This window comes from Emys orbicularis, chromosome 1 (assembly GCF_028017835.1).
Source record: "Emys orbicularis isolate rEmyOrb1 chromosome 1, rEmyOrb1.hap1, whole genome shotgun sequence".
NCBI lineage: Eukaryota > Metazoa > Chordata > Testudines > Emydidae > Emys > Emys orbicularis.
In genome coordinates, this window is record NC_088683.1 from 67,154,497 (window position 1) to 67,181,983 (window position 27,487).

At 41.4% G+C, this 27,487-nt stretch overlaps 2 protein-coding genes across 6 annotated transcripts in view; one reads left to right on the forward strand and one right to left on the reverse strand.

Annotated features, from left to right (window-relative positions):
• Positions 1 to 1,459, forward strand: part of HELB (DNA helicase B) — a 31,010-nt gene extending 29,551 nt beyond the window's left edge. The window contains exon 13 of the mRNA XM_065404102.1: positions 209 to 1,459. Within this exon, the coding sequence (XP_065260174.1) occupies positions 209 to 298 (90 nt within the window). The 3' untranslated portion in view covers positions 299 to 1,459. The remainder of the gene's footprint in view (positions 1 to 208) is intronic.
• Positions 1,460 to 2,889: 1,430 nt separating this feature from the next.
• GRIP1 (glutamate receptor interacting protein 1) overlaps positions 2,890 to 27,487 on the reverse strand; it is a 358,951-nt gene continuing 334,353 nt past the window's right edge. For 3 of the 5 annotated variants that reach the window (XM_065419580.1, XM_065419571.1, XM_065419563.1), the window contains 6 exons: positions 26,643 to 26,799; positions 20,477 to 20,588; positions 20,301 to 20,345; positions 17,635 to 17,868; positions 5,165 to 5,311; positions 2,890 to 3,123 (listed from right to left, as the gene is read on the reverse strand). In XM_065419580.1, coding sequence (XP_065275652.1) covers positions 2,890 to 3,123; positions 5,165 to 5,311; positions 17,635 to 17,868; positions 20,301 to 20,345; positions 20,477 to 20,588; positions 26,643 to 26,799 — 929 coding nt within the window. The remainder of the gene's footprint in view (positions 3,124 to 5,164; positions 5,312 to 17,634; positions 17,869 to 20,300; positions 20,346 to 20,476; positions 20,589 to 26,642; positions 26,800 to 27,487) is intronic. The other 2 variants (XM_065419595.1, XM_065419588.1) reach the window with 1 other exon arrangement.

A 27,487-nucleotide genomic window follows, 5' to 3' on the forward strand; every position in this document is an offset into this window, starting at 1 on the left:
AATTATACTAAAGATAATTAACATTTACAAAGACAGTCTCTCCTGGGGTTTGCCACTTGTATATTGTTTTTTGAAAATAATTCTAAACTACCTCTGTCATTAATGAAAATCTTTTCTTGAAAATAATCCTTGTGTTGCATAGTAACACTTTACTATATTTTAAGTGCTATTTCTAGGCCTCATCACTCTCTTCCTGTTTGTTTGACAGGTAAATAACGAAGACTCGCCCCTTGCGTCAACCAGACTTCAGAATCTGACTTTGAGGAGCCCAACTCCCAAGCAGCTTTTTGGACCTTAACAATCAAGTACATTAATTAATATGACACTTAAATATGTTATACAACTCCAAATAAGGTCTTGGAACAGAGAAATAAAGTCTGCGGGATCGGTCTTAATTTTTTTAATATGTTGCAAGTTTTTTTTAGGAGCATCACTTTTAATAGGGACTTTTTATATTCAGAATTTAGCTTGTGTTTAGCAGAAGATATGGCCAACTTTTTCTTGAAGGCTAAGATGTCTGTATATTATCTTTTTAATGTAGCTGAACAAATAACTTTGAATAGACGCTTTGAGGTCCTAAAGATCTGTTGTTCAGAAGAAGGGAATTTCTTGGCCCACACTATTTAAGCCTATATAAATTGTTGATGCAACACAAAGTATTATGGTTTGATAATGGCAGTCAGTTCATACCCATGTATTTTGACTAAAGACTTACAATGCAGATTTTTCTTCTGTACCCATATCCTCTAGGTAACTTCATGGAAGTTTGGGTGTGACAAATAAGTACTAACTAGCCTATCGCCACCATACAGGATCATGAAGTTGGGTCAAATCTTGCTCTGAACAGATTGTAATGAAAAATAGGGCTCTTAAAGTGTGGTCAAGTGCTAAATGTGAATTTCTTTTAATATCCTGGCTAATTACTTGGCTTGATGCACTGGAAGTTTCCAGATAGGGAAAATGTGCAAATTTAAACTTCTGACTGACTAATATATACTGAAATTTGGATGGCTAATATTTGCCTAGCACAGTGGGGTCCTGGTTCATGACTGGGACTCCTAGGTTCTGGAATAATACTTTGCATATTTCATCATAGATTATTTAAAATCCCAATATTTGCCTAAAGAGGCTTGCATTTCTTGTCTTAGCTACACTTGTGGTAGACATACTTAAAAAAAAATTAAAATAAGATCGTGGAATGTGATATCTCTGCAATAGTTTGTAAATATGCTATTTTTCCTGCTGTCCAATACATGCAAATACCATCTCGTTGTTAAGAATATTGTCTTTAAATCACTGTTTATTCCATTTTATACAGTTTTTTCCATACAAATATTTGCAAGTTTGAGTTCCCAAAATCCATACATAGACGATAAATATCATGCTATTAAAGTATTAAATTTGTACAAAAATACTTTACAGTTTAATACTTATTTGTTACAAATAAAAATACATATTTAAGTGACTCATGAACTTTCTGTTTTTACATGATTTGGGGTTAAATTTCATAGTGACTGATCTTCTGGCAGTGCTGAAATATGAATGAAACATTACGCTTGTGTGTGCAGGGCAGGTGAGCTTGTTCATATAAAGGAAAACAGTATGGGGGGGATAGTCTTCCTAAACAATTTATATTGACCCAAAACAAATCTGGTTGTAAGATAATTGATTAGATATGAAGACTCTACAATTAATATACAAATTCAGTATCTTTATATTCACCAAATAACAATAATTACCAATGACCACTTGAATACTGGAACAAATCAAAGCAGCTGCTGGTGAGCATTAAAAGCAACTGGCAGTATTTTATTGCTTCAAGAGGGGTGGGTAGGAAAGAATTTGTAAAATGTATTTACAATTCAAATTTCTAAAAACTTGTAAGGGTAAATATGAGAAGGCTGAAAACAAAGCCTTTGTAAATGGACTTCATAAATCTATTAGTAACCCTCAAGAAACTGTTTTATTAGTAAATAAAAATTTAGATTTGTATGTCCTTGTATGAATCATTCTCATTTGAATGGATTTTACATCAGTCCTCCATTGCTACTAGTAGTTGATATAATATAAACATTTCCACTTGACTGTTTTTTTAAAAAAAACCTTTAATTTGATTTAAATAACTCATTTGTTTTACTTCTATTCAGTAATCCTTCATCAGAAGTTTTCCACTACCTAAAACATCTCTGCTTGAAATGAATCTTACCGTTCCAAGACACATCCCGTCTAGTACTTCCATTGCATAGGGAATAACGTAACTTCTAATAAAATTGTAGCACAGTTGGGCAGTACACTTGACCACCACACACTGCAGCTTCCTACGTGCATCTTTGCTAAAACACTTGAACAGCACTTAGTGTGATGGCTGCAGCAGAGCAATGGTTCACAAAACACTACTCTAACAGTATTGGGGCAGCATACCCCCATCTCATGATCCCCCTCACTCAGTAGCCAGCTAGCTGTATTAAAAAAACGAAAAGCCAGACACCTGTGGAAAAAGAGACTAATTCTATTTTTTCTGCTCAAAAACTAATGATGCGGTTAAGACAGGAAGGAGCAATTCAGTCTCTTTTAAAGGTCTCCCTTTCTGCTACTTCAGGGGAAAAAAATAAGGCCATTAGCCATTTTCTTTACTCAATATCATTCTGACTTCTCTGACATCAGGCTTAGTTTGGAATGGCACTACTCAGTGGCCATCACATTAAAAACCAAACTCAATTTTTAAAGTAATCCATGAAGTAACACGAGCCTTGAGAGGGATAGTCAGACCCTCTGGGCTTTTTAATGCCACATGACATCTGTGCCTCAAGTGTCACAGAAATCTGAAAAGGGGATTTAGCACCATATATTGTCTTTCATTTCGGAGTGTCCCACTAAAATAACTTGTTGCTATATTGTGTTTGTAGGATCTCGTGTCTCCACACTAGCAGTATGTCCGGTTTGTTGAAGGAAGGCATTATTTTGGTCATTCCATTCCCCACCTGCTAAAGTTTGTTGATCTGAGGTCACCTTCTGAGAGGCCAGTGGGTTTCTGCTAATAACCAGTTCCAGTTTATTGCCAGATTCTGCTATGAGAGGCACAACTAGACAGCAGTCAAAATCTCTGGTACGAACATGATTTACCTGAAAGGTTTAAAGTGTTGGTTTAGTTTTATTACTGTTTTAGATTTAGAAAAGAAAGCAACATAACACAAGTATCTAAGAAACACAGATGTTATCTAAAATATGACTAGAATATGTGAGTGGCCCTGTAAATGAAGTACACAAAATACAGAAAATGCAACAACATGGTTTAAGGAGAACAGAAGACTTTTTTCTAATCAATATTTACCATATTGCAGTTAATGCTAGTACATATCATGTGGTCATGATTATCAAATAAACATGACTTATTTCTCACTTGCACTAAGTTCACTAATATAAATGTAACAGACTATTTCTAACATTTCAGTCCTCTTAAGCAGGTTTTCCCAGAAGTGTGTCTTATGAATAATTAAAACATTTATATTGAAAGTGGTCGGAGAGAAAAGTTTAAAAAATAATTTCCAACCCATTTTAGACTCTAGTTTCAAAATAAATGTTTGGAGTAAGTTCTGCTAATGTGGTAGTTGGTATCTGGTGAGAGCAGGGCCTGCACTGATCAGATACGTGACTGACTACTCATTTGTAGACCACATACAGCAATATCTCAAGAACAATGAGCACCACAAACTGAGGAAGAACATACCACAGGAAAGTTGGAAATTTCTGCTCGACAGTAAGCATTTGTTACTCCTGGGGGAATTCTGTGCATGTGCATAATTTATGTCCCCTGCAGAAAAATGACTTTCTCACAGGGAAGCCACCAGAGTAGTCATGCGACCCTCCCCAGGTGCGCAGGGCAGCCAGCAGAGAGGTAGATCACTGGGGGGCGGGGGCAGGATTGGGGAAGACCTGGCTGGTGGCACCTACCCTGTGCTGGGCTCAGCTGCGGAGGACAGGACTTTGACTTCCTCTTCCCCTGCATGGCATCTGGGGCCAGGTCAGACCCACCCTCAGATTTCTCCCGCAGTTGCAGGAAGCTCTGCAAACTCTTCTCTTCCCTCCCCCCACCCCTCCCACTTCCTGCACCCATCGCTCCTCAGCTGCAGGGGGAGGGAACCCTGTGCAGGGACCTGCTCCCTCATCTGCCCAACCCCTGGGCATCCAGACCCCTCATACAGAGACCTTCCCAACAAGCCTCCCCCGACCCCCACACTCAGAACCCTCCCAATGAGCCCCACTCCCCCTGCACCACCCCGACAAGCCTCACTCCCACAGCATCTGGTCCACCACACCCAGACCCCCCCCAAACCTGGTTGAGCCCCAACCACATTCACCTGGACCCCCTGCAGAGTCCCATTGTCATTGCATCCAGATCACCCCGCTCCCAGATTGCCCCACATAGAACCCTCTCAACCCACACCTGGACCCCCCACACACATTAAGCCCCTCCACACTTGGATCCTGCCCTCCCACACCTGGTGTGCCTGACACAGAGGGGCAGGGCCCCGAGGTGTTTCTGGGGTGGCCCGGTCATAGCGCTGTGTCAGGGTTGGGTGCAGCCTCACCACTGAGTCTGTGTCCTGGGGTGGGGACAACTGCAGAGTGATCTCCTACCTCTGTGCAGCCAGTGTCCTGTGCTCCCTAATGCCATGCTGGTGCCTCCACATTTATTTGACAAATAACATTTGCAGAATTATGCAGCATTTTAAAATACTGTGCGCAGAATGCCCCCAGGAGCAATTTGTACACCACCTTGGTGTTTTGAAGTATCTGACTTCATAAAATAGTGTTATCTTGGCTTTACAGAAAATCTAGCTTAGATATTTTTAGAGTTTAAAATGTGTTGGTACTAACTTTTCTCATCTGGATGTCTGACTTATTTCCGTTAATTACTATGAAGCAGGATAACAGAGATACACACTAGTGTACCAATAAACACATTTAAAACTCTAAAAAGTTGCACTTATTTTCTAGAGGGTGGTATAAACAGAATATGGGTAATATGGTCATTCCAAACAAGTGACAATAAAAACATTATACTCTGTTAAACATTTTATATATAAATCCCATACAACATTTATCACGTTACAAAGTACACCTTTTACAAAGTAAACTGTATACAAAGTATGGATAGTGTTACCTGTAAAAGTCTGTCATATGGCTTCAAACCACCTAGATCCCCAGGTCCAGCTGGTCTAATGTTTTTAACATATACGCCTTTTTCCAATAAACCATCTGAGACACTGAATCCAAAGTCCTCTACGTCTGACTCCTTGTACAAAGTTACCTGTTGAAATAATTTAGAAATAACAAAAGGAAAAGCTTTGCCGCATTTCTGCACTGCTGCATATTATCACAGGTTTTTCTCTCAATGTTTATTTCATACTAGAATGATCATTTCCCTATTATTTTGCATTTCTAATTTGGAATGTCATTTGTGAAGTTCTTTTTGGAAAACTGTTAGGAGAATATGAATAATGTTTTTGTATATTTCAATAATAATCCTGAATCACCTCTTGTTAATCAAATTTTTTACCCTGTCTCCTTGGACATATTTTCTAGCCTTTTTCTGTTTAGTTTCTCTGTCATCTTATTTTCTGATTGCCCAGATCATTAGATACATGAATTAGAATGCTTTGCTAATCAGTTTTTGTTATGTACTCAGCACCTTTAAGATGTAGTACTTGTGTGTAGGCTAAATAACTGTGTGCATAGCAAACAAGCATGCTCTGCTGTGCCACTGACTTCAATATGTGGGAGGCTATACAAAAGTTTGAGTTCTCCCTGATCGAGGAAGGGAAAACAGTGGCGAGAGCCTCCTTACAGGTAGCTCCTGGATGCGGCTGATTCTGCAGCCAGATCTATGGCCACAGTAGTGACCATGCACAGAAGCTCATAGTTGCCATTGTCAGGTTTTCTCCAAGGGGTACAACAAACCCTCCAAGATCTCCCCTTTGACGGGTCCATGCTCTTTTAGGAGCAAACCAATGCTAGGCTCCATAGGTTTAAGGACTCTAAGGTGACCCTGAAATCCCAGGGGCTATATACTCTAGCAGTATCCAGGAAGAATTACAGGCCCTAACAGATTGTCTGTTACTTTGCCCAGCCAGCCAGGAACGGCAGAGGCAGAACAACAGACATAGACCTCTTTCGCCGGCCTCAGGAAGGCTGATGCAGATCGCCTCCAGACTCCTGGGGAGCTCGAAACACTCGTTTTGATGAGATGCTCGAGGTTGACATCTCAATCCTCACAATATCGAATCCAGTTACTCCTCTTTTTTCGAACCATCTGACACACTTCTTCAATGCCTGCACCCACATTACTTTGGACTGTTGGGTACTTAGCTCAATAGAAGTGGGATATACCCTCCAGTTTTTGTCTATCCTGCCTTACTCCCTCCCCCACTTTTCACAAGCAACTATTGGAACAAGAGGTCCAATCCCTCCTTCAGGTGGGAGCCATAGAAGAGATTCCGCGTCACTATTCCCATTACTTCCTAATCCCAAAACCCAAGGATGCTCTCAGATCTATTCTAGACCTATGTGGTCTCAACTGCTATCTCAAGAACTTAAAGTTGCACCTCAATGACTGGCTAATCAAAGGCCAGTCCAGAGCTTAGGCGTAATCCAACATCCATCTCCTACAATTGACCTTCTTGGCCCTAGCCCTACTGATAAACACACAGAAACCCACACTTATCTCAGTGCAGAGGACAGAGTTCATCAGTGCGGATTTTGACTCCATCCAGACTTCCGGAAGACCGGTTTTGGGCAATTCACAGTCTTGATAAAATCCCTCCAGACTCATCCAATCACAACAGCTTGAAAATGTCTGAGTCTTCTGGGTCACATGGCATCATGCACTTACAGTTTAACACCTGAGACTGCGTCTCAGACCTCTCCAAATCCGGCTGGACACAGTACGTTCACCTTTGCGGCATCATCTGGATTGGTGTTCACCATCCCTGCTCAAGTCCTCAGTTCACTGACTTAGTGGCTGAACCACCGCGTGGTCTGTGCGAGAATGCCCTGTTCACAGCCCCCAACCATCGATGTCTCTGACGTGTCAGCACTGGGCTGGAGAGCCCGCTTAGGGTCCTTCAGGATTCAAGGCCTATGGTCCCCAGAGGAGCTCTCTCTTCATATCAATGTCAGAAAACTCAGGGCAGTCCATCCTCTTAGGCCTCTCGGTAGAGAGCCCTCTCCTGCTGCCGGAACACTCGGACCTGATCTCCTGCGACCATGATTGGTACTACACCCGAACCTCAGCTCTCTTCATTTGACAGCCTGTAAGCTCCGTAGATGGATCTTGAGGAGCAAGCGTGCTTGGAGCAAGTCTGTAGAGTTCTGCTAGGCATTAGAAAACCTCCACCAGGACCACTTACATTGCAAAATGGAAACGATTCTCCATCTGGTCCTCCCAATAAGGAGTTCTGCCCAAGCAATCCTCATTGCAATTCATATTGGAGTATCTTTTGCTTCTGAAATAATAGGGTTTGGTTGTGTCTTCAGTCACCTAGCAGCCATTTCAGCATTTCATCCCCGGGTCGACAACCGGTCTGTCTTTTTGCACAACATGGTTAACTATTTTCTTAAATGCTGGAGAGATTATACCACCAGGTAAGAGAGTCGATTCCACTCTGGGACCGAAATCTCATATTGTCAAAGCTTACCGGTCCCCTGTTGGAGCTACTGGCAATGTGCTCGTTAGTGCACCTCTCCTGGAAAGCGGCTGCCTCAGTAGCCATCACCTCAGCCAGAAGGGTTTTGGAGATCTGTGCCCTCACATCGGAACCCCCATATATGATCTTCTTTGAGGATACAGTGCAGTCAAGCAGTCTTTCTGCCAGCTGCATGCGAACAGAGAGGAACAGTGCCTACACTCGGTGGATGTTAGATGTGCCCTGGCATTCTACATACAGAGAACCAAACTGTTTTGCAGATCAACCCAGCTCCTTCTTGTCTCCACCAAGAGGATTTCACCCTGGATTACATCATGCATTCATGCGTGTTACGAGCTGGCCGGCGTTCCACCTCCAGCTAACCTGACCGCTCATTCCACAAGATCGCAGGCCTCCTTGGCCACCTTCCTAGCTCAAGTCCCTATTCAGTACATCTACAGGGCAGTAACCTGGTCTTTGGTGCACAGATTCTCGATGCACTATGCCATCACATAGCAGGCCAGAGACTATGCCAATTTCAGCCACACAGTCTTGCAGTCAGCTTGTTCTTGAATTCCAAACCCACTGGTTCCATAATTTTGAATTTCATAGATTTTAAGGCCAGAAAAGGGACTATTAGATCTTCTAGTCTGATCGGTATAACGTGGGCCATAGAATTCCATGCAACTACCCTGTATTGAGCCCAATAACTTGTTTGACTAAAGCACCTCTTCGTGAAAGGCATCTAGTCTTGATTTGAAGGCTTCAAGAGATGGAGAATCCACCACTTCCTTTGGTAGTTTTGTTCCAATGATTAATCATCCTCCTGGTTAAAAAATTTGTTCCTTTTTTCCAATTTGAATTTTTTCTGGCTTTAATTTCCAGCCATTGATTCTTAGTATGCCTTTCTGTAGTTCAGCGACTCCCACAATTCTGTGATAGTATGATGCAAGAGCCAAAAAATGCCACCACAGAAATACCAAGGTCAAGACGGCAGTGGCAACATTAGCAAAAGGTACACTAATACCATTGGAATGGATTTTCTTTCCCAAGGATACATCCAACAGAAGGGATTTTGAAGCTTCCTTGGCTACTCTCCGGGCATCCCCAGCAGTGACCTGCTTTGCAAGAGCCACAGTGACCTGGCTGGATGACCTAGCAGCCCTAGACAAGAACTATCCTGACTTCAGAGAACTGGATCAGACTGCAAAAACAGAGATGGCAGCACCATCTCTTAAGAGCTCACTATGACAACAGGCTGTGCTCTGGCCTGATGAATCAGGAGACTATTTTTTTGGACCTGGTATTGGAACCTCCACTGCATCTTCCAGTGAGAAAGGACATCCTTCACCAACGTCCCATCCTCCATTCAGACCCTGGCAGTATCTAGCTGGCAGCTTGGCTGTTGAGAGGGAAGTGCTAATTGCCCTTGGATTCTGCTGACCTCCAGAAGAACTTTAATGCTAAAGGCTTATTCTTCCATCTGGGAACAGTACAGTTCATATCAAGAAAACAGAAACCCCAAGGACACTGGTATCACAGCTATGCAGGACAGTATGGAAAAGGGACTTCAGCCCAGCACTATATAGCCCATGAGGTGTCAACCATAAGCACTGTTTTGCACCCAGGGTCCTTGGTCTCGTTAGCTGACAGTCCTCAAGTTTGAAGATTTCTCAGAGCAGCTAGATTTGCAGTCAGACCAACTTTTCCTAAGTGGGGCCTGCCACTTGTGCTAAAAGCCCTAACTGCCCACCCTTTGCTTCAGTGACAACACTCGCACCATTCTACCCATCCATTAAAACCTGCTTTTTGGTCACTCTCATGTCTACTAGCTGAGTCTTGGAGTTAGCCGTTCTATCTATCCAGGAACCATGGTGTTTTTCAATGACAAGATGGTTCTAAGGGTGCTAGGATCTCTTACCAAAGGTGAATTGATCTTTCCATGCTTCATAGGGAGCAGTGCTTTCATCATTCTGTCCAAATCCACAGCACCCTACTGAAAAGCTGTGAGATAATCTGGACGTAGGCAGAGCACTAAAGATATACCTCAAGCACACTGAATTGATCCATCATCTTATTTGTGTTCTTTGACCCAAAGTGCCAAGGTCTTCAGGCACCCACACTATCTCTGGCAGATAGATTAAATTATGCTTTCTGGAGGCATCAGGCGAACCTAGTCCTGAAGAAAGCAGAGCACACTCTACAAGATCCCTGGGAAGATCATGTGCAGAAAAATCTTGTACTTTGACTGAGGAAGTCTGTAGGGCAGCAATATGGTTGTCCATCAACACATTTATTAAATATTATAAGGTGGACTTTCTGTCCTCTGCAGAGGCCTTCTTTGCAAGGAAAGTAGTGCATGTGGTGATCAAAGAAAACACAAAAACAACAACAAAAACCAAACTTGTGCCATTCATGAATTTACTTAGGAGGCAAGATTTCTCTATTTCAGTCCGTTTCTTTATCTGTCCCTGTTTAATGTTTACTGCTTGCAGCTTCCCCTATGAAGGATTGGAAAATATGCCTTATAGAGATAGAAGTCACTGCTTAAACTGAAGGTTAATCTGTTTATTTGATCAAAGAGAAGGTTAAGGGGTGACTTGATCCGAGTCTGTAAGTACGTACATTGGCAACAGAAATTTAATAGAAGGCTCTTCAATCTCGCCAACAGAGGTATAACACGAACCAATGACTAGAAGGTGAAGCTAGACAAACTCAGACTAGAAATAAGGTGCACGTTTTTAACAATGAGGGTGATTAATCATTGGAGCAATTTACCAAGGGTTGTGGTGAAGTCTCCATCCCTGGACACTTTTAAATCAAGATTGGATTTTTTTAAGAAGGGATGCTTCAGTTCAAACACAAGTCTTGGACTTGAAGCAGGCATTAATCCTGGGAAGTTCTATGGGTCTGGGGTATGCAGAGGTTTGGCAGGATTCAATTTAAATCAATAGATGTTGGTAAATGTCAATTTCAGCTGACACAAAGTGATGGGGGGGGGGGAATCCATCGATAACAGTCTGAACAAGAGCAGCCTCCCACTCCCACCCCATGCACCTGTAGACATCAGGTGTCACTGATCCTACAGCAGCACAGGAAGCCCTCTGCAGTCCTGCTGTCACAGCCCCACTCATTCACCACCTGAGAGTGCCAGTTCTCTGCTCTGCCTTGCCAGGCTTGCACCCTTCCCCACAACTTGCACCTGCTGGGATGAGGTGTCACCAGCCCTGCAGAGAGCCTTCTGCAGCCCCACTTGTTTGTTCACCAGCCAAGAGTGAGGGGCCATCCCCAGGCAGGAGCTGTTTAGCAGCAGGGTGGCCTTCCCCATGGCAGGGGGATCATCCTCCTCCTTGCAGTCCTGGCTGGGGGTCTCTGCTCCATCAGGCCAAGACAACAGCCTCGTTTGCACCTAGTTGGCTTGGGCCCCCTCAGCTATGGAGTTCGCAGGCCAGTTAGTCTATCACACATAACTTACAGTTTGTTATTAAGATTATTGTGACTAATCATATTCAAAGACTTTGTGCATTGCTTTTGGAATGGCTCTTCTGGAGGGAAGCCGGAGAAGGGGGCATGGCCTGCATGGGCTGTGGTGCAATGCTGCACTGCCTCTGAGTAGCCCAACAGTATTGTTGGAGATGCTGGGCTGCAGAAAGAAAATTATCGGGTAAGAAATTCCTCATTTTCCACTAGGTTAAAGAGCCCTTTAGTACCTGACATTTTCTTCCTATGCAGGTTCTTCTACACCACAATCAAACTTTAGCTGGCTATAAGGATTCATTTTCATGTACTACAAGTTGCTTTGAGACTTTGGCAGGGATTCTGCTGCTATGAGACGTATTCTTTCACACTGCAGGCTCTTGCTGACTCCATCTAACTTCTCTAGTGACCTCAGGATTTACAGAACATAAGGGATTTGCTTTTTTGCACCGAAGGCTGTTTCTTGTTGTGTCAATATCTTTATATTCTTAACTCTTATTTTAATAGAAGTTTAAAAAATAGAGGAAAGAGAATGAGTTTCTCTAAAGAACAAAGTGGCAATATTACTACTATTGACTTGGTGGTCAAGTTGTTGTTGAAAGGCAATATTCTGCAGGTAGCTTTCTTTTGTTATTTGGGTTATAGGATTTTTTCGCCCTGAGATATTGAGAATTGGGAATATCTGAAAAATTCCCAGAAAAGCTCTGCTGTCTGAAATCTTTTGCTTTGTATTTAAGATTCATTATGGGCAAAACCTTTTTCACTCAGGTAGCTCAGTTGTAGCTTGCTTACTTGTCACTAAACTGGCTTATCTGAAAGGTGCGCTATTGTTGATAATGAATATATCACCTAAGCTATTTTGTATTGTTTTAGGGAGTAATTTTGATCATAACTGTTTGGAAGTTTTGGCCTCGGTGGAAGATTCGTTAGACTTTTAAAATTGCATCAGTAGATCAAGAAAACACAAAATCTGAGATGGAAACTTAGGAAATTAAATATTCACAAATTTTAAGTAGAAACGTATGAAGTCGTGAGTCTTTAAAGAAGCATCTGTTTCTATTTTTTCGCCCTGAGCTCTGGGAAAACGTCTGGATTTTAATTTTTTACATCTAGAGCAGATTGAGTCAGCCATTCAAATTTCTCAACTTGCTTGTAATTTTAGGCAGATGACTATTGAAAATGAGAAAGTTGAAAAATTACCTGATGATTGTTAAATTCTTTTGCTGTCAAAGGGACTAGAATAGAGTTGTGTGAAACTTTTTTAAGAGTCCCCTGCGGTTTATAGAAAAATGAATCCACATACTTATCTAGTCAATCAAGGGATTAATTATACTTGGGTGCTGATGTAGCAATACATTATCCAGCTTAATTAAGAGTTGTGTATTACCATCTAAATTTTTTTTTAAAAGAGCTGGAATGATAGTGTTTAGATTCTGATGTGGTTTTCTCATTTAATTTTAATCAATTGCTTAAGAGAACCTCATTGCATGAAAACAATAATACAATGTAGTTGTGTATAATTGATAATGAGGTTTACATTAAGATTTATTTTACAACCTTGATCTTTTTTACACACTCACAAGCTGAGGACAGAGGTTGTTCTTGTGACCTTATTCAGAACCTTGTAGGGTGAGGCCCTGACTTGGCTGGTCCGTAGGAACTATCGCAATATATATGTTAAATAATAATTCTTCTTAACCTGGTGTTTTCTTTTTCCTGACTTAACAGTGACAAGACCACATATGCATGGCTAAGCAGTATCATTAAAACAAATGCCTGTCAGACCCATTCGGGCTTCCACTCTAAATAGTTTTAGCCACTCCACTTCATGGTCCTCCTCCATCTGCATCATAACTGGATTAAGGTTTTTTTGCATGTGTGTTATAGCAGTGGGCTTTTTCATCAGTACAGTACTACATTATTATTTTACAAGTGAAAGTGAATTGACTAAGCCCTGTTCTACACTGGGGTGGGGGTGGGGGGATCGATCTAAGTTACGCAACTTCAGCTACGTCAACAATGTAGCTGAAGTCGACGTACTTAGATCGACTTACTGTGGTGTCTTCACCGCGGTGAGTCGACTGCTGCCGTCGACTGTTCCTGTGCCTATCGCGGCCCTGGAGTACAGGAGTCGACGGGAGAGGGCTCGGGGGTCGATTTATCGCATCTAGGCTAGACGCGATAAATCGATCGCTGCCTGCCGGTCCGGCGGGTATTGTAGACATACCCTTGGAGTCCAGTTCTATTAGCATCATTACCATCACAAAATGGCAAACCCAATGCATGAGACCTCTGTCTGCTAATCCTGTTTTGGATTGAAGTTAAGATGTGAGCCCTCATCTACAAGGCATAAATGCCCTGAGATTCAACAAGGTAGATGGACATGGCCCTTTATGGCTCTGATTCAGCAAGGTACTTAGAATGTGAGTAGTCCCATTAAACTCAATGCAAATATTCTTGTGCTTAAGTTAAGCACGTGCTAGGCACCTTGATGGATCACAGACTTAATGGGCTGTGTCTAAGCTCCCTCAAAGACTGCCTATCCAATCACAATTTTCCAAAACAGATATGGTTCCCCAAGTGTATGCAGCTGGCCCAGACTCAGACTCTTGCCTGCAGTGGGTAGAGCATTTTCAGTGGTAAGACTCTTGCTGTAGAATACTTAGAAGGCTTTTCTCTGCCACAGCTTGTTCAGATGCAAATACAAGAACCACCTTTTTACCTCCCCCCAGTAACATCAACCCACAACTAGAGTTGGTGAAAGATAAAGAGAAAACAAACACACGTACATATTAGGGGCGGGGGGTATGAAAATATTGCCAGTTAGGGAACACTCAGTGCCATCTTTAATTATTGCCTAGGTAGCATCGGAGTGGAAAAGCTCAATATGGCTCATTCCTCCAGATCCTGATTCTTATGTCTTCCATCTAATTGTAGACATTTCTCCATTCATAGATCTCCTGCTCTGTTCCTAGCTTACTTGGCATGCTAACTCCTGGATCAGCTTCAGTTCCTTTTTGTTGAAGGAAATGAACCATCAGGGAGACTATGAACCTTATTTACTTTGACTTGAAAAACTCCAACTACAGCCTTATGTAAATACACAAGGCAAAGATTGTTGTTCTATTTTCTCTTTCAACATTCTTCCATTGAACACTTAATAAGTACAGCTTAGTTCAGGACTGACTTGTACTCTCTCTCCCTCCTCTTTATTCGTAAGTGACAGTGGGAGAAAAAAAGTAGAGCAATACTTAAACTCCCATCAAAACAAAAGCAACACTGTTGTGACTATAACAAAGGTTTTTTTCTAGTAATGTTTTGTTTTATTGCACTGCTGCATAGCAAAGCCAATAAATATCAACAGTGAAAGCCACTGGTTCTGTGTGGAGAATCATTCCTATAATTCTTCTATTTACCCTCATCATGGTTTGATTAATATATATGGGCAGGAATAGTGAATTTAATTTTGCTACCTAGCACACAATATTCTGTATGTGTCTCACGACCGCGTTTTTCAAGCCCCAAAGAGAAAAACTCTCCCTGGGGAATTTGCATCTTCTGTTGCAATCCAGAACTTTGAGAAAATATATCTCAAATTTTAAAATAACCACTTGGCTGCCTTTTTCCTTTTGTTACCTCATAGCACTTTACATTAGGTTCTTGGGCAAAAGGATTTTACCATTAAAAATATAAATGGCCTCCTCCCTTTTTTAAACTGGCTAGTAGTGCCACAAACTTCTGACACACAGCAAGTATTGCCTACAAAAACACCTGTTGCTACAGAGTATTCATGTCAGACATTTTTATGCCAGATGCTATTTTGTGCTGGAATCCAACACTTTTGGCTATTGTGCTACCTTCCAATCATTTGGTGTTCCTTCCGCCCCCCGCCCCCTTTAAAAGCTGAGAATGTTTCTAGTATATTTTTCTCTCAATGGTATAAATAAAAAGTGATCAGTACCTAGGATCACTGAACTAATGGGTACAATCACGGCAGAAAGAGAAAACAGCAGGTTCATTGCTACGTCAGATGAAATACATGGAACCAGATTAAGAGAATTGAGAAAATGATTTACAAAGACAAGTGTGACAAAATAAAAAAAGGATAGCACATGATGTGAAGACTAAGGCTTTGAGTGGGCCCCGTTGACTTGGGTGGACTAGATTGCAGGATTCGGTCCTTGGAAGTTTTTACAAAAATACAAGATAAACATTTGAGGAGAGGGATTGACTTGTAAATTTTGAGAGGGGGTGGGGTGAGGAAATCTTGACAGAAGATGTAGATAGTACTAGGAAACTCAACAACTTTATTTCTGTGCAGAGTGGAAAAACATTCAGTTATTCTATCTCCATTCAGAAAATGTAACAGTTATAGCAATAAAAAAATAATAGAAAAAATAGCAGCTGACGGGAGAGAAGGATGAAAGACAGGGACTTTGAGGTAGCAAATGGAATTAAACACCCAATAGCAGAAATCTGACTCAGCAGCATGATGAAACAAATTCATCGTTGAAAAGGAGAAAAAGCAGGTTTTAATTCCCTACAGAAGAAAACAGCCTTTTTGCTTGATGGGGAAAGACTTTAAGGACCCCTTCAATGTACCTTTATTCTCTGTCTCACATTAACTGGACAGATGAAAATTCTTGAAGACTGTGCTTTTTACAAGTCCACCAATCATTTCACATCAAACTGAGAATCAAATGATTTCTGGAATGAGCATGTACTAAGCTGACTGATCCCACTGATTGATTACAGTGGCAATTAACTCCTCTTCCAAATAACGGATCCACTTGCAGCTGCTATCTGGGAACATTTAATTTGGTACATGGTAGGGCTGTGAGAGACATGAAGGTTCAGTACAGGAATAGAAACCTGCAGGACTGTGTGCAGAGATTAGACACAAATCAAGATGTGCAAATTCTCTCTGAGGTTTGAGGCTGATGGCTTTTAACCTCTCATGAGGAATTCCTCCATAAACTGGCTCCTTCCTTCAAGGGAGACCCCTCCCTCCTTACCTTAGATGTCTCCTGAGGGAAGGAATTATCCCAAAGCTTGATGGGGAAGGGGGAATGCAGGAGAGTCACTGGATTCCCACCAAAGTTTCACAAACTTCTGGAAACACTGGTTGCAGTTCATAGACGCATCATACTTAAGGTTCAATAGAGCAGACTTGAAGTTCATTATGAATATTTTGCACAGCTTTACCGAAGACTGCCTTCAGCTGTACAGTCACCTTTCTGCCACAGGGTCTGTCTATGAATGCCTGTCCCCAGGAAATGAAAAGCTAACCTCTTTTATATAAACCACATTTCCTAGACTTTTGCAAACTTAACACCATTAATTTGGGCTTGAATGGGGACTGGGAGTGGCTGGCTCACTACAAAAGCAATTTTCCCTCTCTTGGTATTGACACCTCCTAATCAATTACTGGGAGTAGACCACATCCACCTTGACTGAATTGGCCTTGTCAACATTGGTTCTCCACTTGTAAGGTAACTCCTTTCTCTTCAGGTGCCAGTATATTTAGGCCTGTATCTGTAATTTTCACTCCATGCATCTGAAGAAGTGGGTTTTTTACCCACAAAAGCTTATGCCCAAATAAATCTGTTAGTCTTTAAGGTGCCACTGGACTCCTTGTTGTTTTTGTGGATACAGGTCTGTCGCATCTTACGCGCATTTAACATGCGCGATTTCAGCTTTACGCGGTCGGCAAAACCAAAACAAAAAACAAAAAAAAGAGAAAAATAACAATTTTAATACTGTACCTGTAGTGCGGGCGATTCCGCCCGCCATTACACTCAATGTAATTTTGACTATACGTGATTTTCGCTTTACACGCTGACTGCGGAACGTAACCCCAGCGGAAGATGTGACAGACCTGTACAGACTAACGCCTCTGACACTATTTCCTAGACTGACGATTATTTTATCCCTCTCACAGAAAAGGGATCCCAATGTGTTGAGTGGCAGCTGTGAATGTTTAACCTCTGTCCTATAGATTTCAAGTTGGTTTATCAAGTACATGGTAGGCTATGTTAATTTGAAGAAGGAAACAACTAAAGTAATGTAATATGTTGCAAGGCAACTATGCGAGCCACAAGCCATTGTGCATAGTTTTCTAAAGAAATATCTTTTCTACAAATTAAACTTTGTTGTCTTAATAAATACCTTATGCAGAGATGAATTATCACTGTTGTCAAATCAAATTATTAGCAGATTCTCCTTGGAAAAGAGCAGTATCCACTGAGGATATGCTTTAAAAGCAAACAGCAAATGACAATACATCTTACTCTATTTGTTCCCCCATAAGAATATATCATTAGTATGTTTGCAAGAAATAATATACACAGCCCCAAAAGCCAGTCTATGGGACTATTATGAAAAGTACTTAATATATCACACATAATTAGATTCCCTATGCTGCATGCATTAATCCAAAGCAAGGATTACTGCTAAAATAAAAATTACAGACCTTGTGTAACTCAACGGGCGTTGGTGACATGATTTCTTTCATTTCTTGTTTAATTTTTCTCAAAACCACAGACTTTCTCCCCATGTCTGATGGCAGCGTGTTACTGCGGGCAGCCTGGCTGTAATGTGGCCTCACATTGCTTCTTTCCTGGAAACTGGCTTGTCTTCCCAGTTGGCTGCGAGGCTGTGGAGTTTCATGATTCAAGCTCATTGTACTTCCTGACATAATTGTTGCCTACAGCATTAACAAACAGGTTTTTTTTAAATTATAACTTGGATTAAAGAAAGGGTTACTTCATAACACTAGGCACAATTCTCTAATCTCTCGTCAAAACAAAACCACTTCAGGGCACAGTAAAAGGCAGGAGGATAGACATACAAACTGGTTGTAAATCACTAAAAAAAGCCCAACCGTGAGCGAAAGGTTTTCAGATGATATTTTAAACCAAAATGCCAAAGAAAGCATTAAAACTGCTATTTTTATTAAGTCAAATGCCCTGAACAGTACAACTGTTTACTTACACTGAGGATATTTTTACAATGAAATGACAGCCAAATTCTGGAACATTAGCTTTCCCTAGAACTTGAACAAAAGAAGGCATTTACTATAGTGGCATATGCCGATTTCAAGGAAAAATACTTGAACCAGCAAAGTGTGAAGGCAACCCTAGAACCAGCACTGCCTTTGATGGTGACTAGACACTGCCACAGAACAGCAGATCATTTAGAGTAGCTGCTTGAGAAGAACCCGAATATAATAATGATGCTGTAGCAGTAACTTTCTGAAGTACCACCGGCATATATGAAGAGATACAAAGCTCTGTCTCTTGCATCAATTTCATTCTCCCAGGAACAGGACCCTTCTCATTGGTAATATTGCTGTGGATGCAAAGGGTGAAAACCTGGATCCACTGAAGTCAAAGGCAAAACTCCCACTTCATCCCCAGGGTAGAATAGCTTAATGCCGACAAATATCAATATAGAGGAGGAATTGTTTCCTCTGTGTTGTGGAATGTAAAAATCTAATCAGATGCCCTTAAACATTGTTTTACTTTCTGCAAGCACTGGGGGTAAAGGTTGTAACCACTGCCAGGGCAGGGATTTTGATGAGGAAGGGAGTCTCCTCTTAGATTGGGGAAGAAGCAGCAGAAAGGTCACAACTCAAGGGGACAGAGGATGCAGACAGCCCTTCCCAAATATGGGAATGGAGAAGAAAATCAGATACGTTTTTGATTAGAACCACTGGTTCTGGTGATGGATTTGGTGCTGCCCATGTTCCCGTCAGCACCAGCACTGCCTTAATTATGTGACAGTACTATGGTTGTAACAGCTTCCCAACACATTAAGTGTGACTTATGATGCTCCCTTGTGAAACAGCAGCTGCAAGAGGACTTGATAAAGTGTATTTCACCTTGCTGTTTGGCTGAAGACCTTGAAATGAGCAATGAGAAGGGAGTCCTAATGAAGGAAGTAGGGATGATACTTTAAAAACAGGCACAGCCCATTTTAGCCTTCTGATGCAAAAAGACATCTTGTCATCCATTGGGAATACTACTATAATCTTACGTGGACAGATGTCTGTTCAGAATTGTGCTGGCCATACAATTACATATAGTGATAGCAGTAAAGCACTCAACTACAGTTTTGATTTTTAATTTTTAAACCCATAAATTGATGGTAAAAACTGTAAGAACGTCAATTTGTTGAAATATCCATTTCAGTTATCTATTTCCATACCCTTTTACTGTGCTCTGAATAATGAAAATCACAAGAGAACCCCGTGGTACCATGCCATAGATAACCACAGAATTAAACTAAACCGACATTAACTTTTCTCTTAATTTCTCTGTCTTGCAATTACAAGTATTTCAGAATCACATTAAAGTAACCGTACATGCAATACGGAAGCCATAAATCTGAGCATGTACAATCATTTAGAACTGCAAAAGTTTCACCTAGTTATGCCATTCACATTCCTTGTGGTTGCTAAGAGACTTCATATGACATAAAAATGAAAATGAGATTTTGCCAGTTTTGGAGCTCAGGAAATTGAAAAGAACATAAAAGAATATATTTTTAGGATTTTCCATTTGACAGTTTTTAAACTGTCAGTATATTTTTAATAGTTCTGATTAAAGAACTTACAGAAAATGTATTAAAAATGCACAGTTATTGTTTCCTCCTACCTCCCCCAAAATCATCTGATACAAAGTTATAATGGAGTTCAGGTTTGCAATTAACTTCAGGATGCAATGTGAAAATTTGTTGTATACAACAACTTTTCTTTACTGTGAACATTTCTTGTGCTGTTTTTGTTCACAAGGTGACAGATTCCTGTTAAAAACATTTTAGATGATGTTTTTCTTTTATGTTCATCTTAATCAAAGTAGGTTACAGACCAGAGGCAAATTATAACATGCCAAGAAAAACTTCATGAAGCGTCTCTAAGGAGTGGGATGCACCGCTGCTGGAAAATTCTGGCCACTTAAAAATTCTGCACAAAATGCTGCATGTGTTAGCAGAGCGCACAACAGAAGCTACAAGACAGGAAGCTTTTGGGTGATCATGTTTATCTACTTTCAACTGCATAATATAACAGAAAATAGCTTTATTTGGGGTAGGGGAGGCAGCTGCACAAGCAAAAATATAAACATAAAGGGTAGGTACCAAGAGAGTCATGTTTCTCAAATACAGACGCCTGTCAGCCTTGTCCTGTGGAAAGGGGTTAAAGCTTTTAAATGAATTTGTGTGATTAATGCAAATAAAGAAAAAAGAAGAAGAGAACAGAAAATGAATGTAAGACAAACAAAAATGTTATATCTCTATTAGAAAGATTGCACTACCTCGAGTTCCCTCAGAATTCCTGACTGGCCACAGGTCTCTAAATCCTCCAGTGCCTGAGACCAGAAGTTTTCCTCCTGGTCAGTTTCACTGTTGTCGTGGGCACCTGAAAAGCTGGGTTCACAAAGAGAAGTTCAGTCAAATGTACAAACACCACACAGGCTTCACTTTGCAGTGCATTAGTCAGACAAGTGTCTTGTCACACACAGCAGCTACAACAACAGAATGTCAGTGTTATGCTGAGAGATACCGGTGACTGCTTGTATCACAAACCTCTGAGATTGGATGTTAATGCACCTTTCAATGAACATAACTGTCAGGAAAAGTTAAACCGAAACCCCCTTACTTAAGACAAAAGGGGCTTGTGAATCTGCCCAGGAGTTTGGACTGAGTGGTGGAGGGCTTTTGCTGAGCATTTTTTGGGGGGGGGGGTTTGGGGGACGGGAGGGAGGACGGACGGGGGACAGACATCTACTCTGCTTTGTGGACCTGATCTGTGAGACTTGGTGTTTTCAAGCCCACGCTTGAGCGTCCACACTGCATTGTAAACCTGGACTTACAATTGCTAGAACCAGATCTCACAGCTGTGCTAACGCATCCCTACTGCGCTACCCAGACCTTCAGACTTGGGTCCGTGGCTTGAGCTACGTCAACATTGCAAAATGACAGAGCTTAGACATGAGTCACAGTGGGACTTGGGTTCTGACCCACCCTCTTAACAGGGTCCCAGGACCTGGGGTCTTAAGTGCTTGCTGACCTGAGCAGACTGATTTCTGTGTGGACAGAAGGGGAGCTTGGGCTCAAATATAAGTCAGAGCTCAGGCTTAGTGTGCAGTGTAGACACACCCTACAAGAGAAGGGGGGACACACAAAAGAGAGAGAGCAGCAGAGGCAAAAAGCAAGGAAGCCAAGTAGGAGCCTGTCAGCACATTGTGACCCTGGAAAAAGCTAGAGAGAACTTTTGGGTCTGGTGTTGGGTAAAGAGGCTTGGGGCTGTCAGTTAAGAAACTGCTCCTTTTATTCTTGGTTCCTCCTACGTTCAGAGAAACAGGACTTCGTGCATTCCTTGAAAATAAACAAGATGACTGCACCAGAAAGAATACTAGACTCCATCCATTTCTACTTCCAACTGGAACATCCCCAGGGCTCTGAATGCTGACTAGCTGTTTAGATTAAAAAGGGGAAGCATTACAATAAGAATGTGAGAGTAGGTAGGATACAAAAAGTAGGTGATAGCCAGTCTCCCATACTCGGGCAATTACTAGCAGCTGACTGGTTGCAGAAGAGGTGGATTTTGAGCAGTGTTTTATAAGGGGAATGAGAAGCAGATTCTAAGAACAATCTAATGTAAATTTCCTTCTGTAATAACTGGGACATCTTAATGAAAGTTAGTGAACCAGGCATCATTACAGTTCATAGCTGATCAGTGCAATGAAATATTTGTAATTAGGCTTTTCCACCCACACATTTCCCTTGTGGTATGCAAAGAGGGCCCTCCAGTCTGCAAATAATGTCTCGCAAACGTATCTAGTCCAAGACGAAATCCTGACACTTTCAGCTGTCTCCTTCATTCTATGCTACATTTATCATAATCAATTTAACCCCATCCCTACCTCCATCAGAGCAACTGCTGCAATTGCTGTATGCAAACCACAGCCTGCAGGGTATAGATTCTCTTTCAGGACTTCAATGCTATTTCACAGACTTAGCGCTTGATCCAGCAAAGTGCTTCAGCATGTGCTTAAGCCCCAATGAAGTCTATTCCCAGGACCATTCTTATTGTTAAGGATTTATGCTTTGTTTCATAAAAGTGCTGAAGTCTTGTTACCAACTTTCTCCTGCAAGATTTTGCTAACAGTGACACGTAGGAGAGTGGGCCAGTAAGAGAGTTTTGATAAAAACAACCAATTTACTGCAGAAACACAATACAGAATGACACCAGCATAGCATTTTAAAGGGCTAGCAGTAGGCTGGATGGACAAGAAGCTCGGAAGAAGTGTGCATGTGCACACACACACACACACACAGGAAGCACCATTATGGTGGTATTTCTGTGCTTCCTTGATAAATAGCATATTGCCAAACTAGTGTTATTAGTACTCCATTAACATAATAGCGTTTAATGCCACAAACATTATAGCTTGAAATGCTTCACAGATGAGGCATCTTTGCTTCAAGGATGCTTTCTTACAACCACCATCAGTTAGGCAGATTGTGGTTGGCCATTTCAAGCAAATGTGTCTCCTTTCACAATGTCTTTCCATAGAGCGCCAGTGTCTGTTCTAAGATATTGTTCAGCACTGGTGAGGATATCTGCTCAGATACAGATGCAGTTACTCCCAGGTAACACTGAAAGGCCTTTTCAAATGCTGTTTCAGAAAAGTCTTTGAGCTTAAAAACTGGCTTTTTCTACCATTCTGAGTACTTGCGTTTAATTACCAGCACTGATTTCAAACAGCCAAATATATCCAATATAGTATCTTACTAATACAATATATGTAATCCATATCTAACCCAGTATTTTACTAGTGCAGTGAGTCCTGACCTTTTTTGACTTGAGCCCCCATTGCATAGATCAGTGTCTGAACTCCCCTACTGCTGGGTATCAGTGCCATTCCCTGCCTGGAGCATTCGCTGTGTTTTGCCTGTTTTCTCCCCATTACTCTCTCTACTGTCACTTTTTCGTCTTTGCTTTCTCTTATTCTGCTTTTTATTTCAATCATTTTTCTCCTTTTTTCTGGTTTCACTCGCTATTGTTCAGTCTGGGGTTTGCTCTTTTTCCTTCCCCTTCCACCACCTCTTTCCTCTAGTTCTCACCCTCTCTCTCGCCATGCTCCCTTAGCTACCTCCCTGGTCTTTCCGCTGTAGTTTACTCTGAATGGTTTCCTTGACTTGCCCCTAATGCTCCCACTTCTTCAGTTGCCACGTGTTCTCTCTCCTCTCTGCAGCTGCACTACACAACACAAAGCAGGCAGAAAAAAGTACTTTTTAGTGTTACTCAGGGGAGGGACAAAGAACTTAGCTGGAGGCAGTGGCAGAAAGGGGCTACAGCCCTATCCTTTGCTCTGATTGGCTGGAAGGATGGGCAAGTCCCTCAGAAGAATCTGGCGCTCCATTTAGGAATCCCATCAGTAGTGGTATAGTCCATCTTCTAGATACTGTCTTCAGATAATCTTTATTTTTATTTGTGCTGCATGTCTCAGAGGATTTTCACATTGGTAAGTAGGAAATAGCTTTTGTATGAAGTATAGTTCTATTGATTTTGCCTTTAAAGGACAGCTGGAAAATATGATGTTTATTTTCAACAAATTATATGATATTTTTTATTACCCAGATTCCTTGTTGATATCTGATGAAATTTTTTAGCCTGGTATTTAACTGGTCCCCAAACAGTAGATTTATCAAACCCACGATTATATCTGGTCCGAGAAATAAAGGATGAGTTTGAACTGAGGCTAAATGTGCTTCTTTTGGTAAAACAAAGCTATTAATTTAAAAACAACTGGGAGCATATAGCAAGGACGGATGGATTCCTTTACTAAATTTTTTACACTAGTAATCTCAGTAGTCAGTGTCCAAGAAGTCTGGTCTTCTGTTTGCTCATACATCACAGTAGAGTCAATGTCTTGCTTTTTCACTTTTTCAGCACACTAATATGGAATTAACTGTCTGTGAAGAATTAAAATCCCTTCACCAACAGGACTGGATGTTTTACTTACCTGGCTGGTAGAAGGGTGAAGAAAGGTATTTCCATAATTTAATGCCATTTTTCATGTCTGGAACAGCTTCAGTTAGAATGGATGAAATCTAACTACTATTAACAATTCCAAGTCCTATTAGAAACCAATTCAACACCTTCAGTCATTTGAGTCTCGGTATGTAGAATATTAAGGCCCAGATTCTCAATCAGTCAATGAAACTGAGGAAATCAATAGGAGTGAGATGCCTAAATATCTTCAAGGATCTGGGCCTAAATCTCCACATCTACTAGAGTACACTTGTTGCATCCTTCTGGTTAAGTATCAAGAGGCAACCTCGATCTACCTAGCAATGGAAGACTTGGATACTTTCATCATAAGGTGTTTGAGGTGGAAGGAAATCAATAAGAATGAAGTTTTATTGGGTTAATCAGCTCTATTTAAGATATGGATGAACTGCTCTCCTCACATCTGGCTTTTTTCGGCTGGGTAAAACAAAGGAATAATGATCTCCTGAAAGTTATGAAAGGAGGAATTAATCTGGGTTATGAATGGTTCCAGAGTATTGAGCACTACTTTGTCCTCATGGAAGATACAGTATGGCTCATATCTTCCAAGAGCAGAGATTTTATGGAAAGGATTAGATGCCATCAGTTTGAATGGATGGGTCATGAGATGTGATGGTTGTAGGGCCTTGCCCCAAATCTAGGCCTTGCAGTAAGAAATCTAGAAGAGCTGGCATGCCTGTTTTCCTGGGCTTGTTCTATCTCTCTTGAACCAACAGGAGGACTTTGTCCAAACTCTTGCTCGGTCCAGGAGGGTAAAAGGCCTGCATGAGGCTATGAGAATCTCTATTACTTTGGATGAGTATCCTTTCTTGTTTAGGCCTTGCCACTCAGGATGTCAGGCTCAGGTAGTCTGCATTGGGATGAGAAGTGTGCTCTGGAAGATCCTGTCACCTACGTAGAAGCAGCTAAGACCTCTGCAACAGTTCCACTAAGACTGAGGGCTACAGCCTTTGGAGTGATAAGCATTTCTGTTCTTTCCTCCTTTTGTATTCACACTTCCCAGTAGTTGAAGATGGAGGAAAGCCTAGAGTTGCTAATTCATCTGCTCCCAGTGATTCTTGGTTCTCTTTCCTTGTGAAGAGAAGGCTTCACATTTCAGCTGGATGTGTGTAGGTCCACCTGAAGCTGGCCTAGCTCACTGGATATTAGCTGGATTACTACTGGGTTCAGGGACCATTCCAAAAATGGTTTATCTAATGGTTTAGCTAGTTTGCTTTTATGCTCAGTGTGGACTTCCCTGGTGGAGACTACCAGGAAAGAATCTGCATCATACCACTGTTTAGACTTGAGCTCCTTGTGTGTCCTTGCTGTTTTATTTGTTGTATTGAACCAAGCCATGCTCATTCCTCAGATAATCCTGGAAGTCCCAAAGAACCAGCGTTCTTGCTCTCATCTCTAGGGAGTTGATGCTGTGTCACCTTTCTGACCTTGACCACATTTCCTGTGTACTGTTTTGCCCAGGTGTGCTACCCAAGCTGAAGGGTTGACATTTGTGGTCAGGACTTGGAGTCTAGATTATAAAGGGAGAATCCTACTGTTATGTGAGTACCATGCCTTCTCCAGCTGAGGGACTGAACCTCTTTGGATAGTATGTTCCCCTTCTGTTATATCTCCTGCGTGGAATGGTTCCAGAGTGCCTGGAACTTTCATACGCCCTGAACTATGAAGTAATCTCTATGTATGAGACCAGAAGACCTAGGTGTTGCAGGTAAAGCTGGATGGATAATGCTCTGTTCTGTGACACCATAGAGACCAGTGTCTGGATCTTGTTAAACTTTTCCTGAATTGAGAAGACTCTAGCTTTCCTTGTGTCCTTCTCAAGTCCTAGGAGAAAAAATCCTTTGAGGAGAGATAAGGGAATGCTTCTTTAATGAACCTATGTGCCTGAAGTACAGAGAGTGTCCTCTGGACCACTTTCTGCAACGTCCCTGGGACAGCGTTCTGTATGTCATTTAAGAATGGGCATTTTTGAGTCCTTAGATTGAACCCCAGGAATGAAGGAGCTGATAGAACTTCTTGTTTCTTTTCCTGTTTTTGGCTTTTTTGGTTGCCTCCTGGAGGGGGAGGGTGGCTTCTTTTCTACCATCTGAAGCCTACCAAGGGAAAAGCACCTCAAGGGTTTTTTTTCTTTGACATTAACACCTAATGCTATGTCTTTTATGCACAGAAACTCATGTTACTTACAAGCCTTGCTTTCAGCTTCGTAGCCTTGCATTAATGTCACTGATCTATCCTTATAAATCTCATGCAGCATGAAGTGGCATCTTAGAAAGGAGAAGCTGAAAAGCTGGGTTATTAAAGGTATTTTCATTCAAGAAGATCAGTGCTCGTTTTTTAAAGAAAAATCACTGCAATTTTGCTGCAGTTGTAAATCTCACATTACAACTTAGCATGTGACTTACCCACTTGCTGTTGGTCTGTCCCATTCATCATCACTCAGTCCTGTGTCATGAAATGGGTGGTTTCGTGGTCTACTGGGAGGGGACAAATTGTCTCTTTGCTTAGGACTCCTCCATTCATATGCATTGAAGTTGTATCCTGAAGCCTGATAGGTGGGACCTAAAAAGTTAATCATATACTTTGGACTCTGTAGATGTTCAAATAACTGAAAATGCATATATTTAATAGGCAGATGTTCAAAAACTTGTACCCATAATTTGTGGGCATACAACTGCCGGTAATTTTTTGTGGGTACAATTAGATACTTAGATGTCTAAGTTGTACTCACAATTAATTGTGAGCAAAAAGAGAGGTCCCTTAAAACCAGCTGAAACCAGATGTTAAATACCCGCAATACAAATGAAGCTGATTGTCTTAGATTGTGTCTCTGCCCCCTGCCCACTCCAGGGCTGTTCATCTAGTATCTTTGATAAGTATCACATTTTCTTGAATTTTCAAGAAAAACAGGAAAAAAGAGGCAATGGAGTTTAAATGTAAAAAAGTGAAAAGTCAACAGCAGCGCTGCCTGAATCAACCTAAGAAGATTATATTGTTTTTCGGTTTTACATGTTTCATATTTTAAGGTCTCCTTAAAAGCACTTTAAATTAACCAGATCCTAGTGATAGTCAAAGTGGCAGCCCTTATGCATTCAGCTCCAGTTCACACAGAGACTTGGCCAGCAGCCATATCACCTTGTGCTGTGATCCTGTCATATCTGAAAATGTAAACTGGATTGGATGGACTTGGTACTTGGATGGGAGCCCCCCAAAAGAACACCTACGTGCTATATGAAGCAGTATTAGGGAT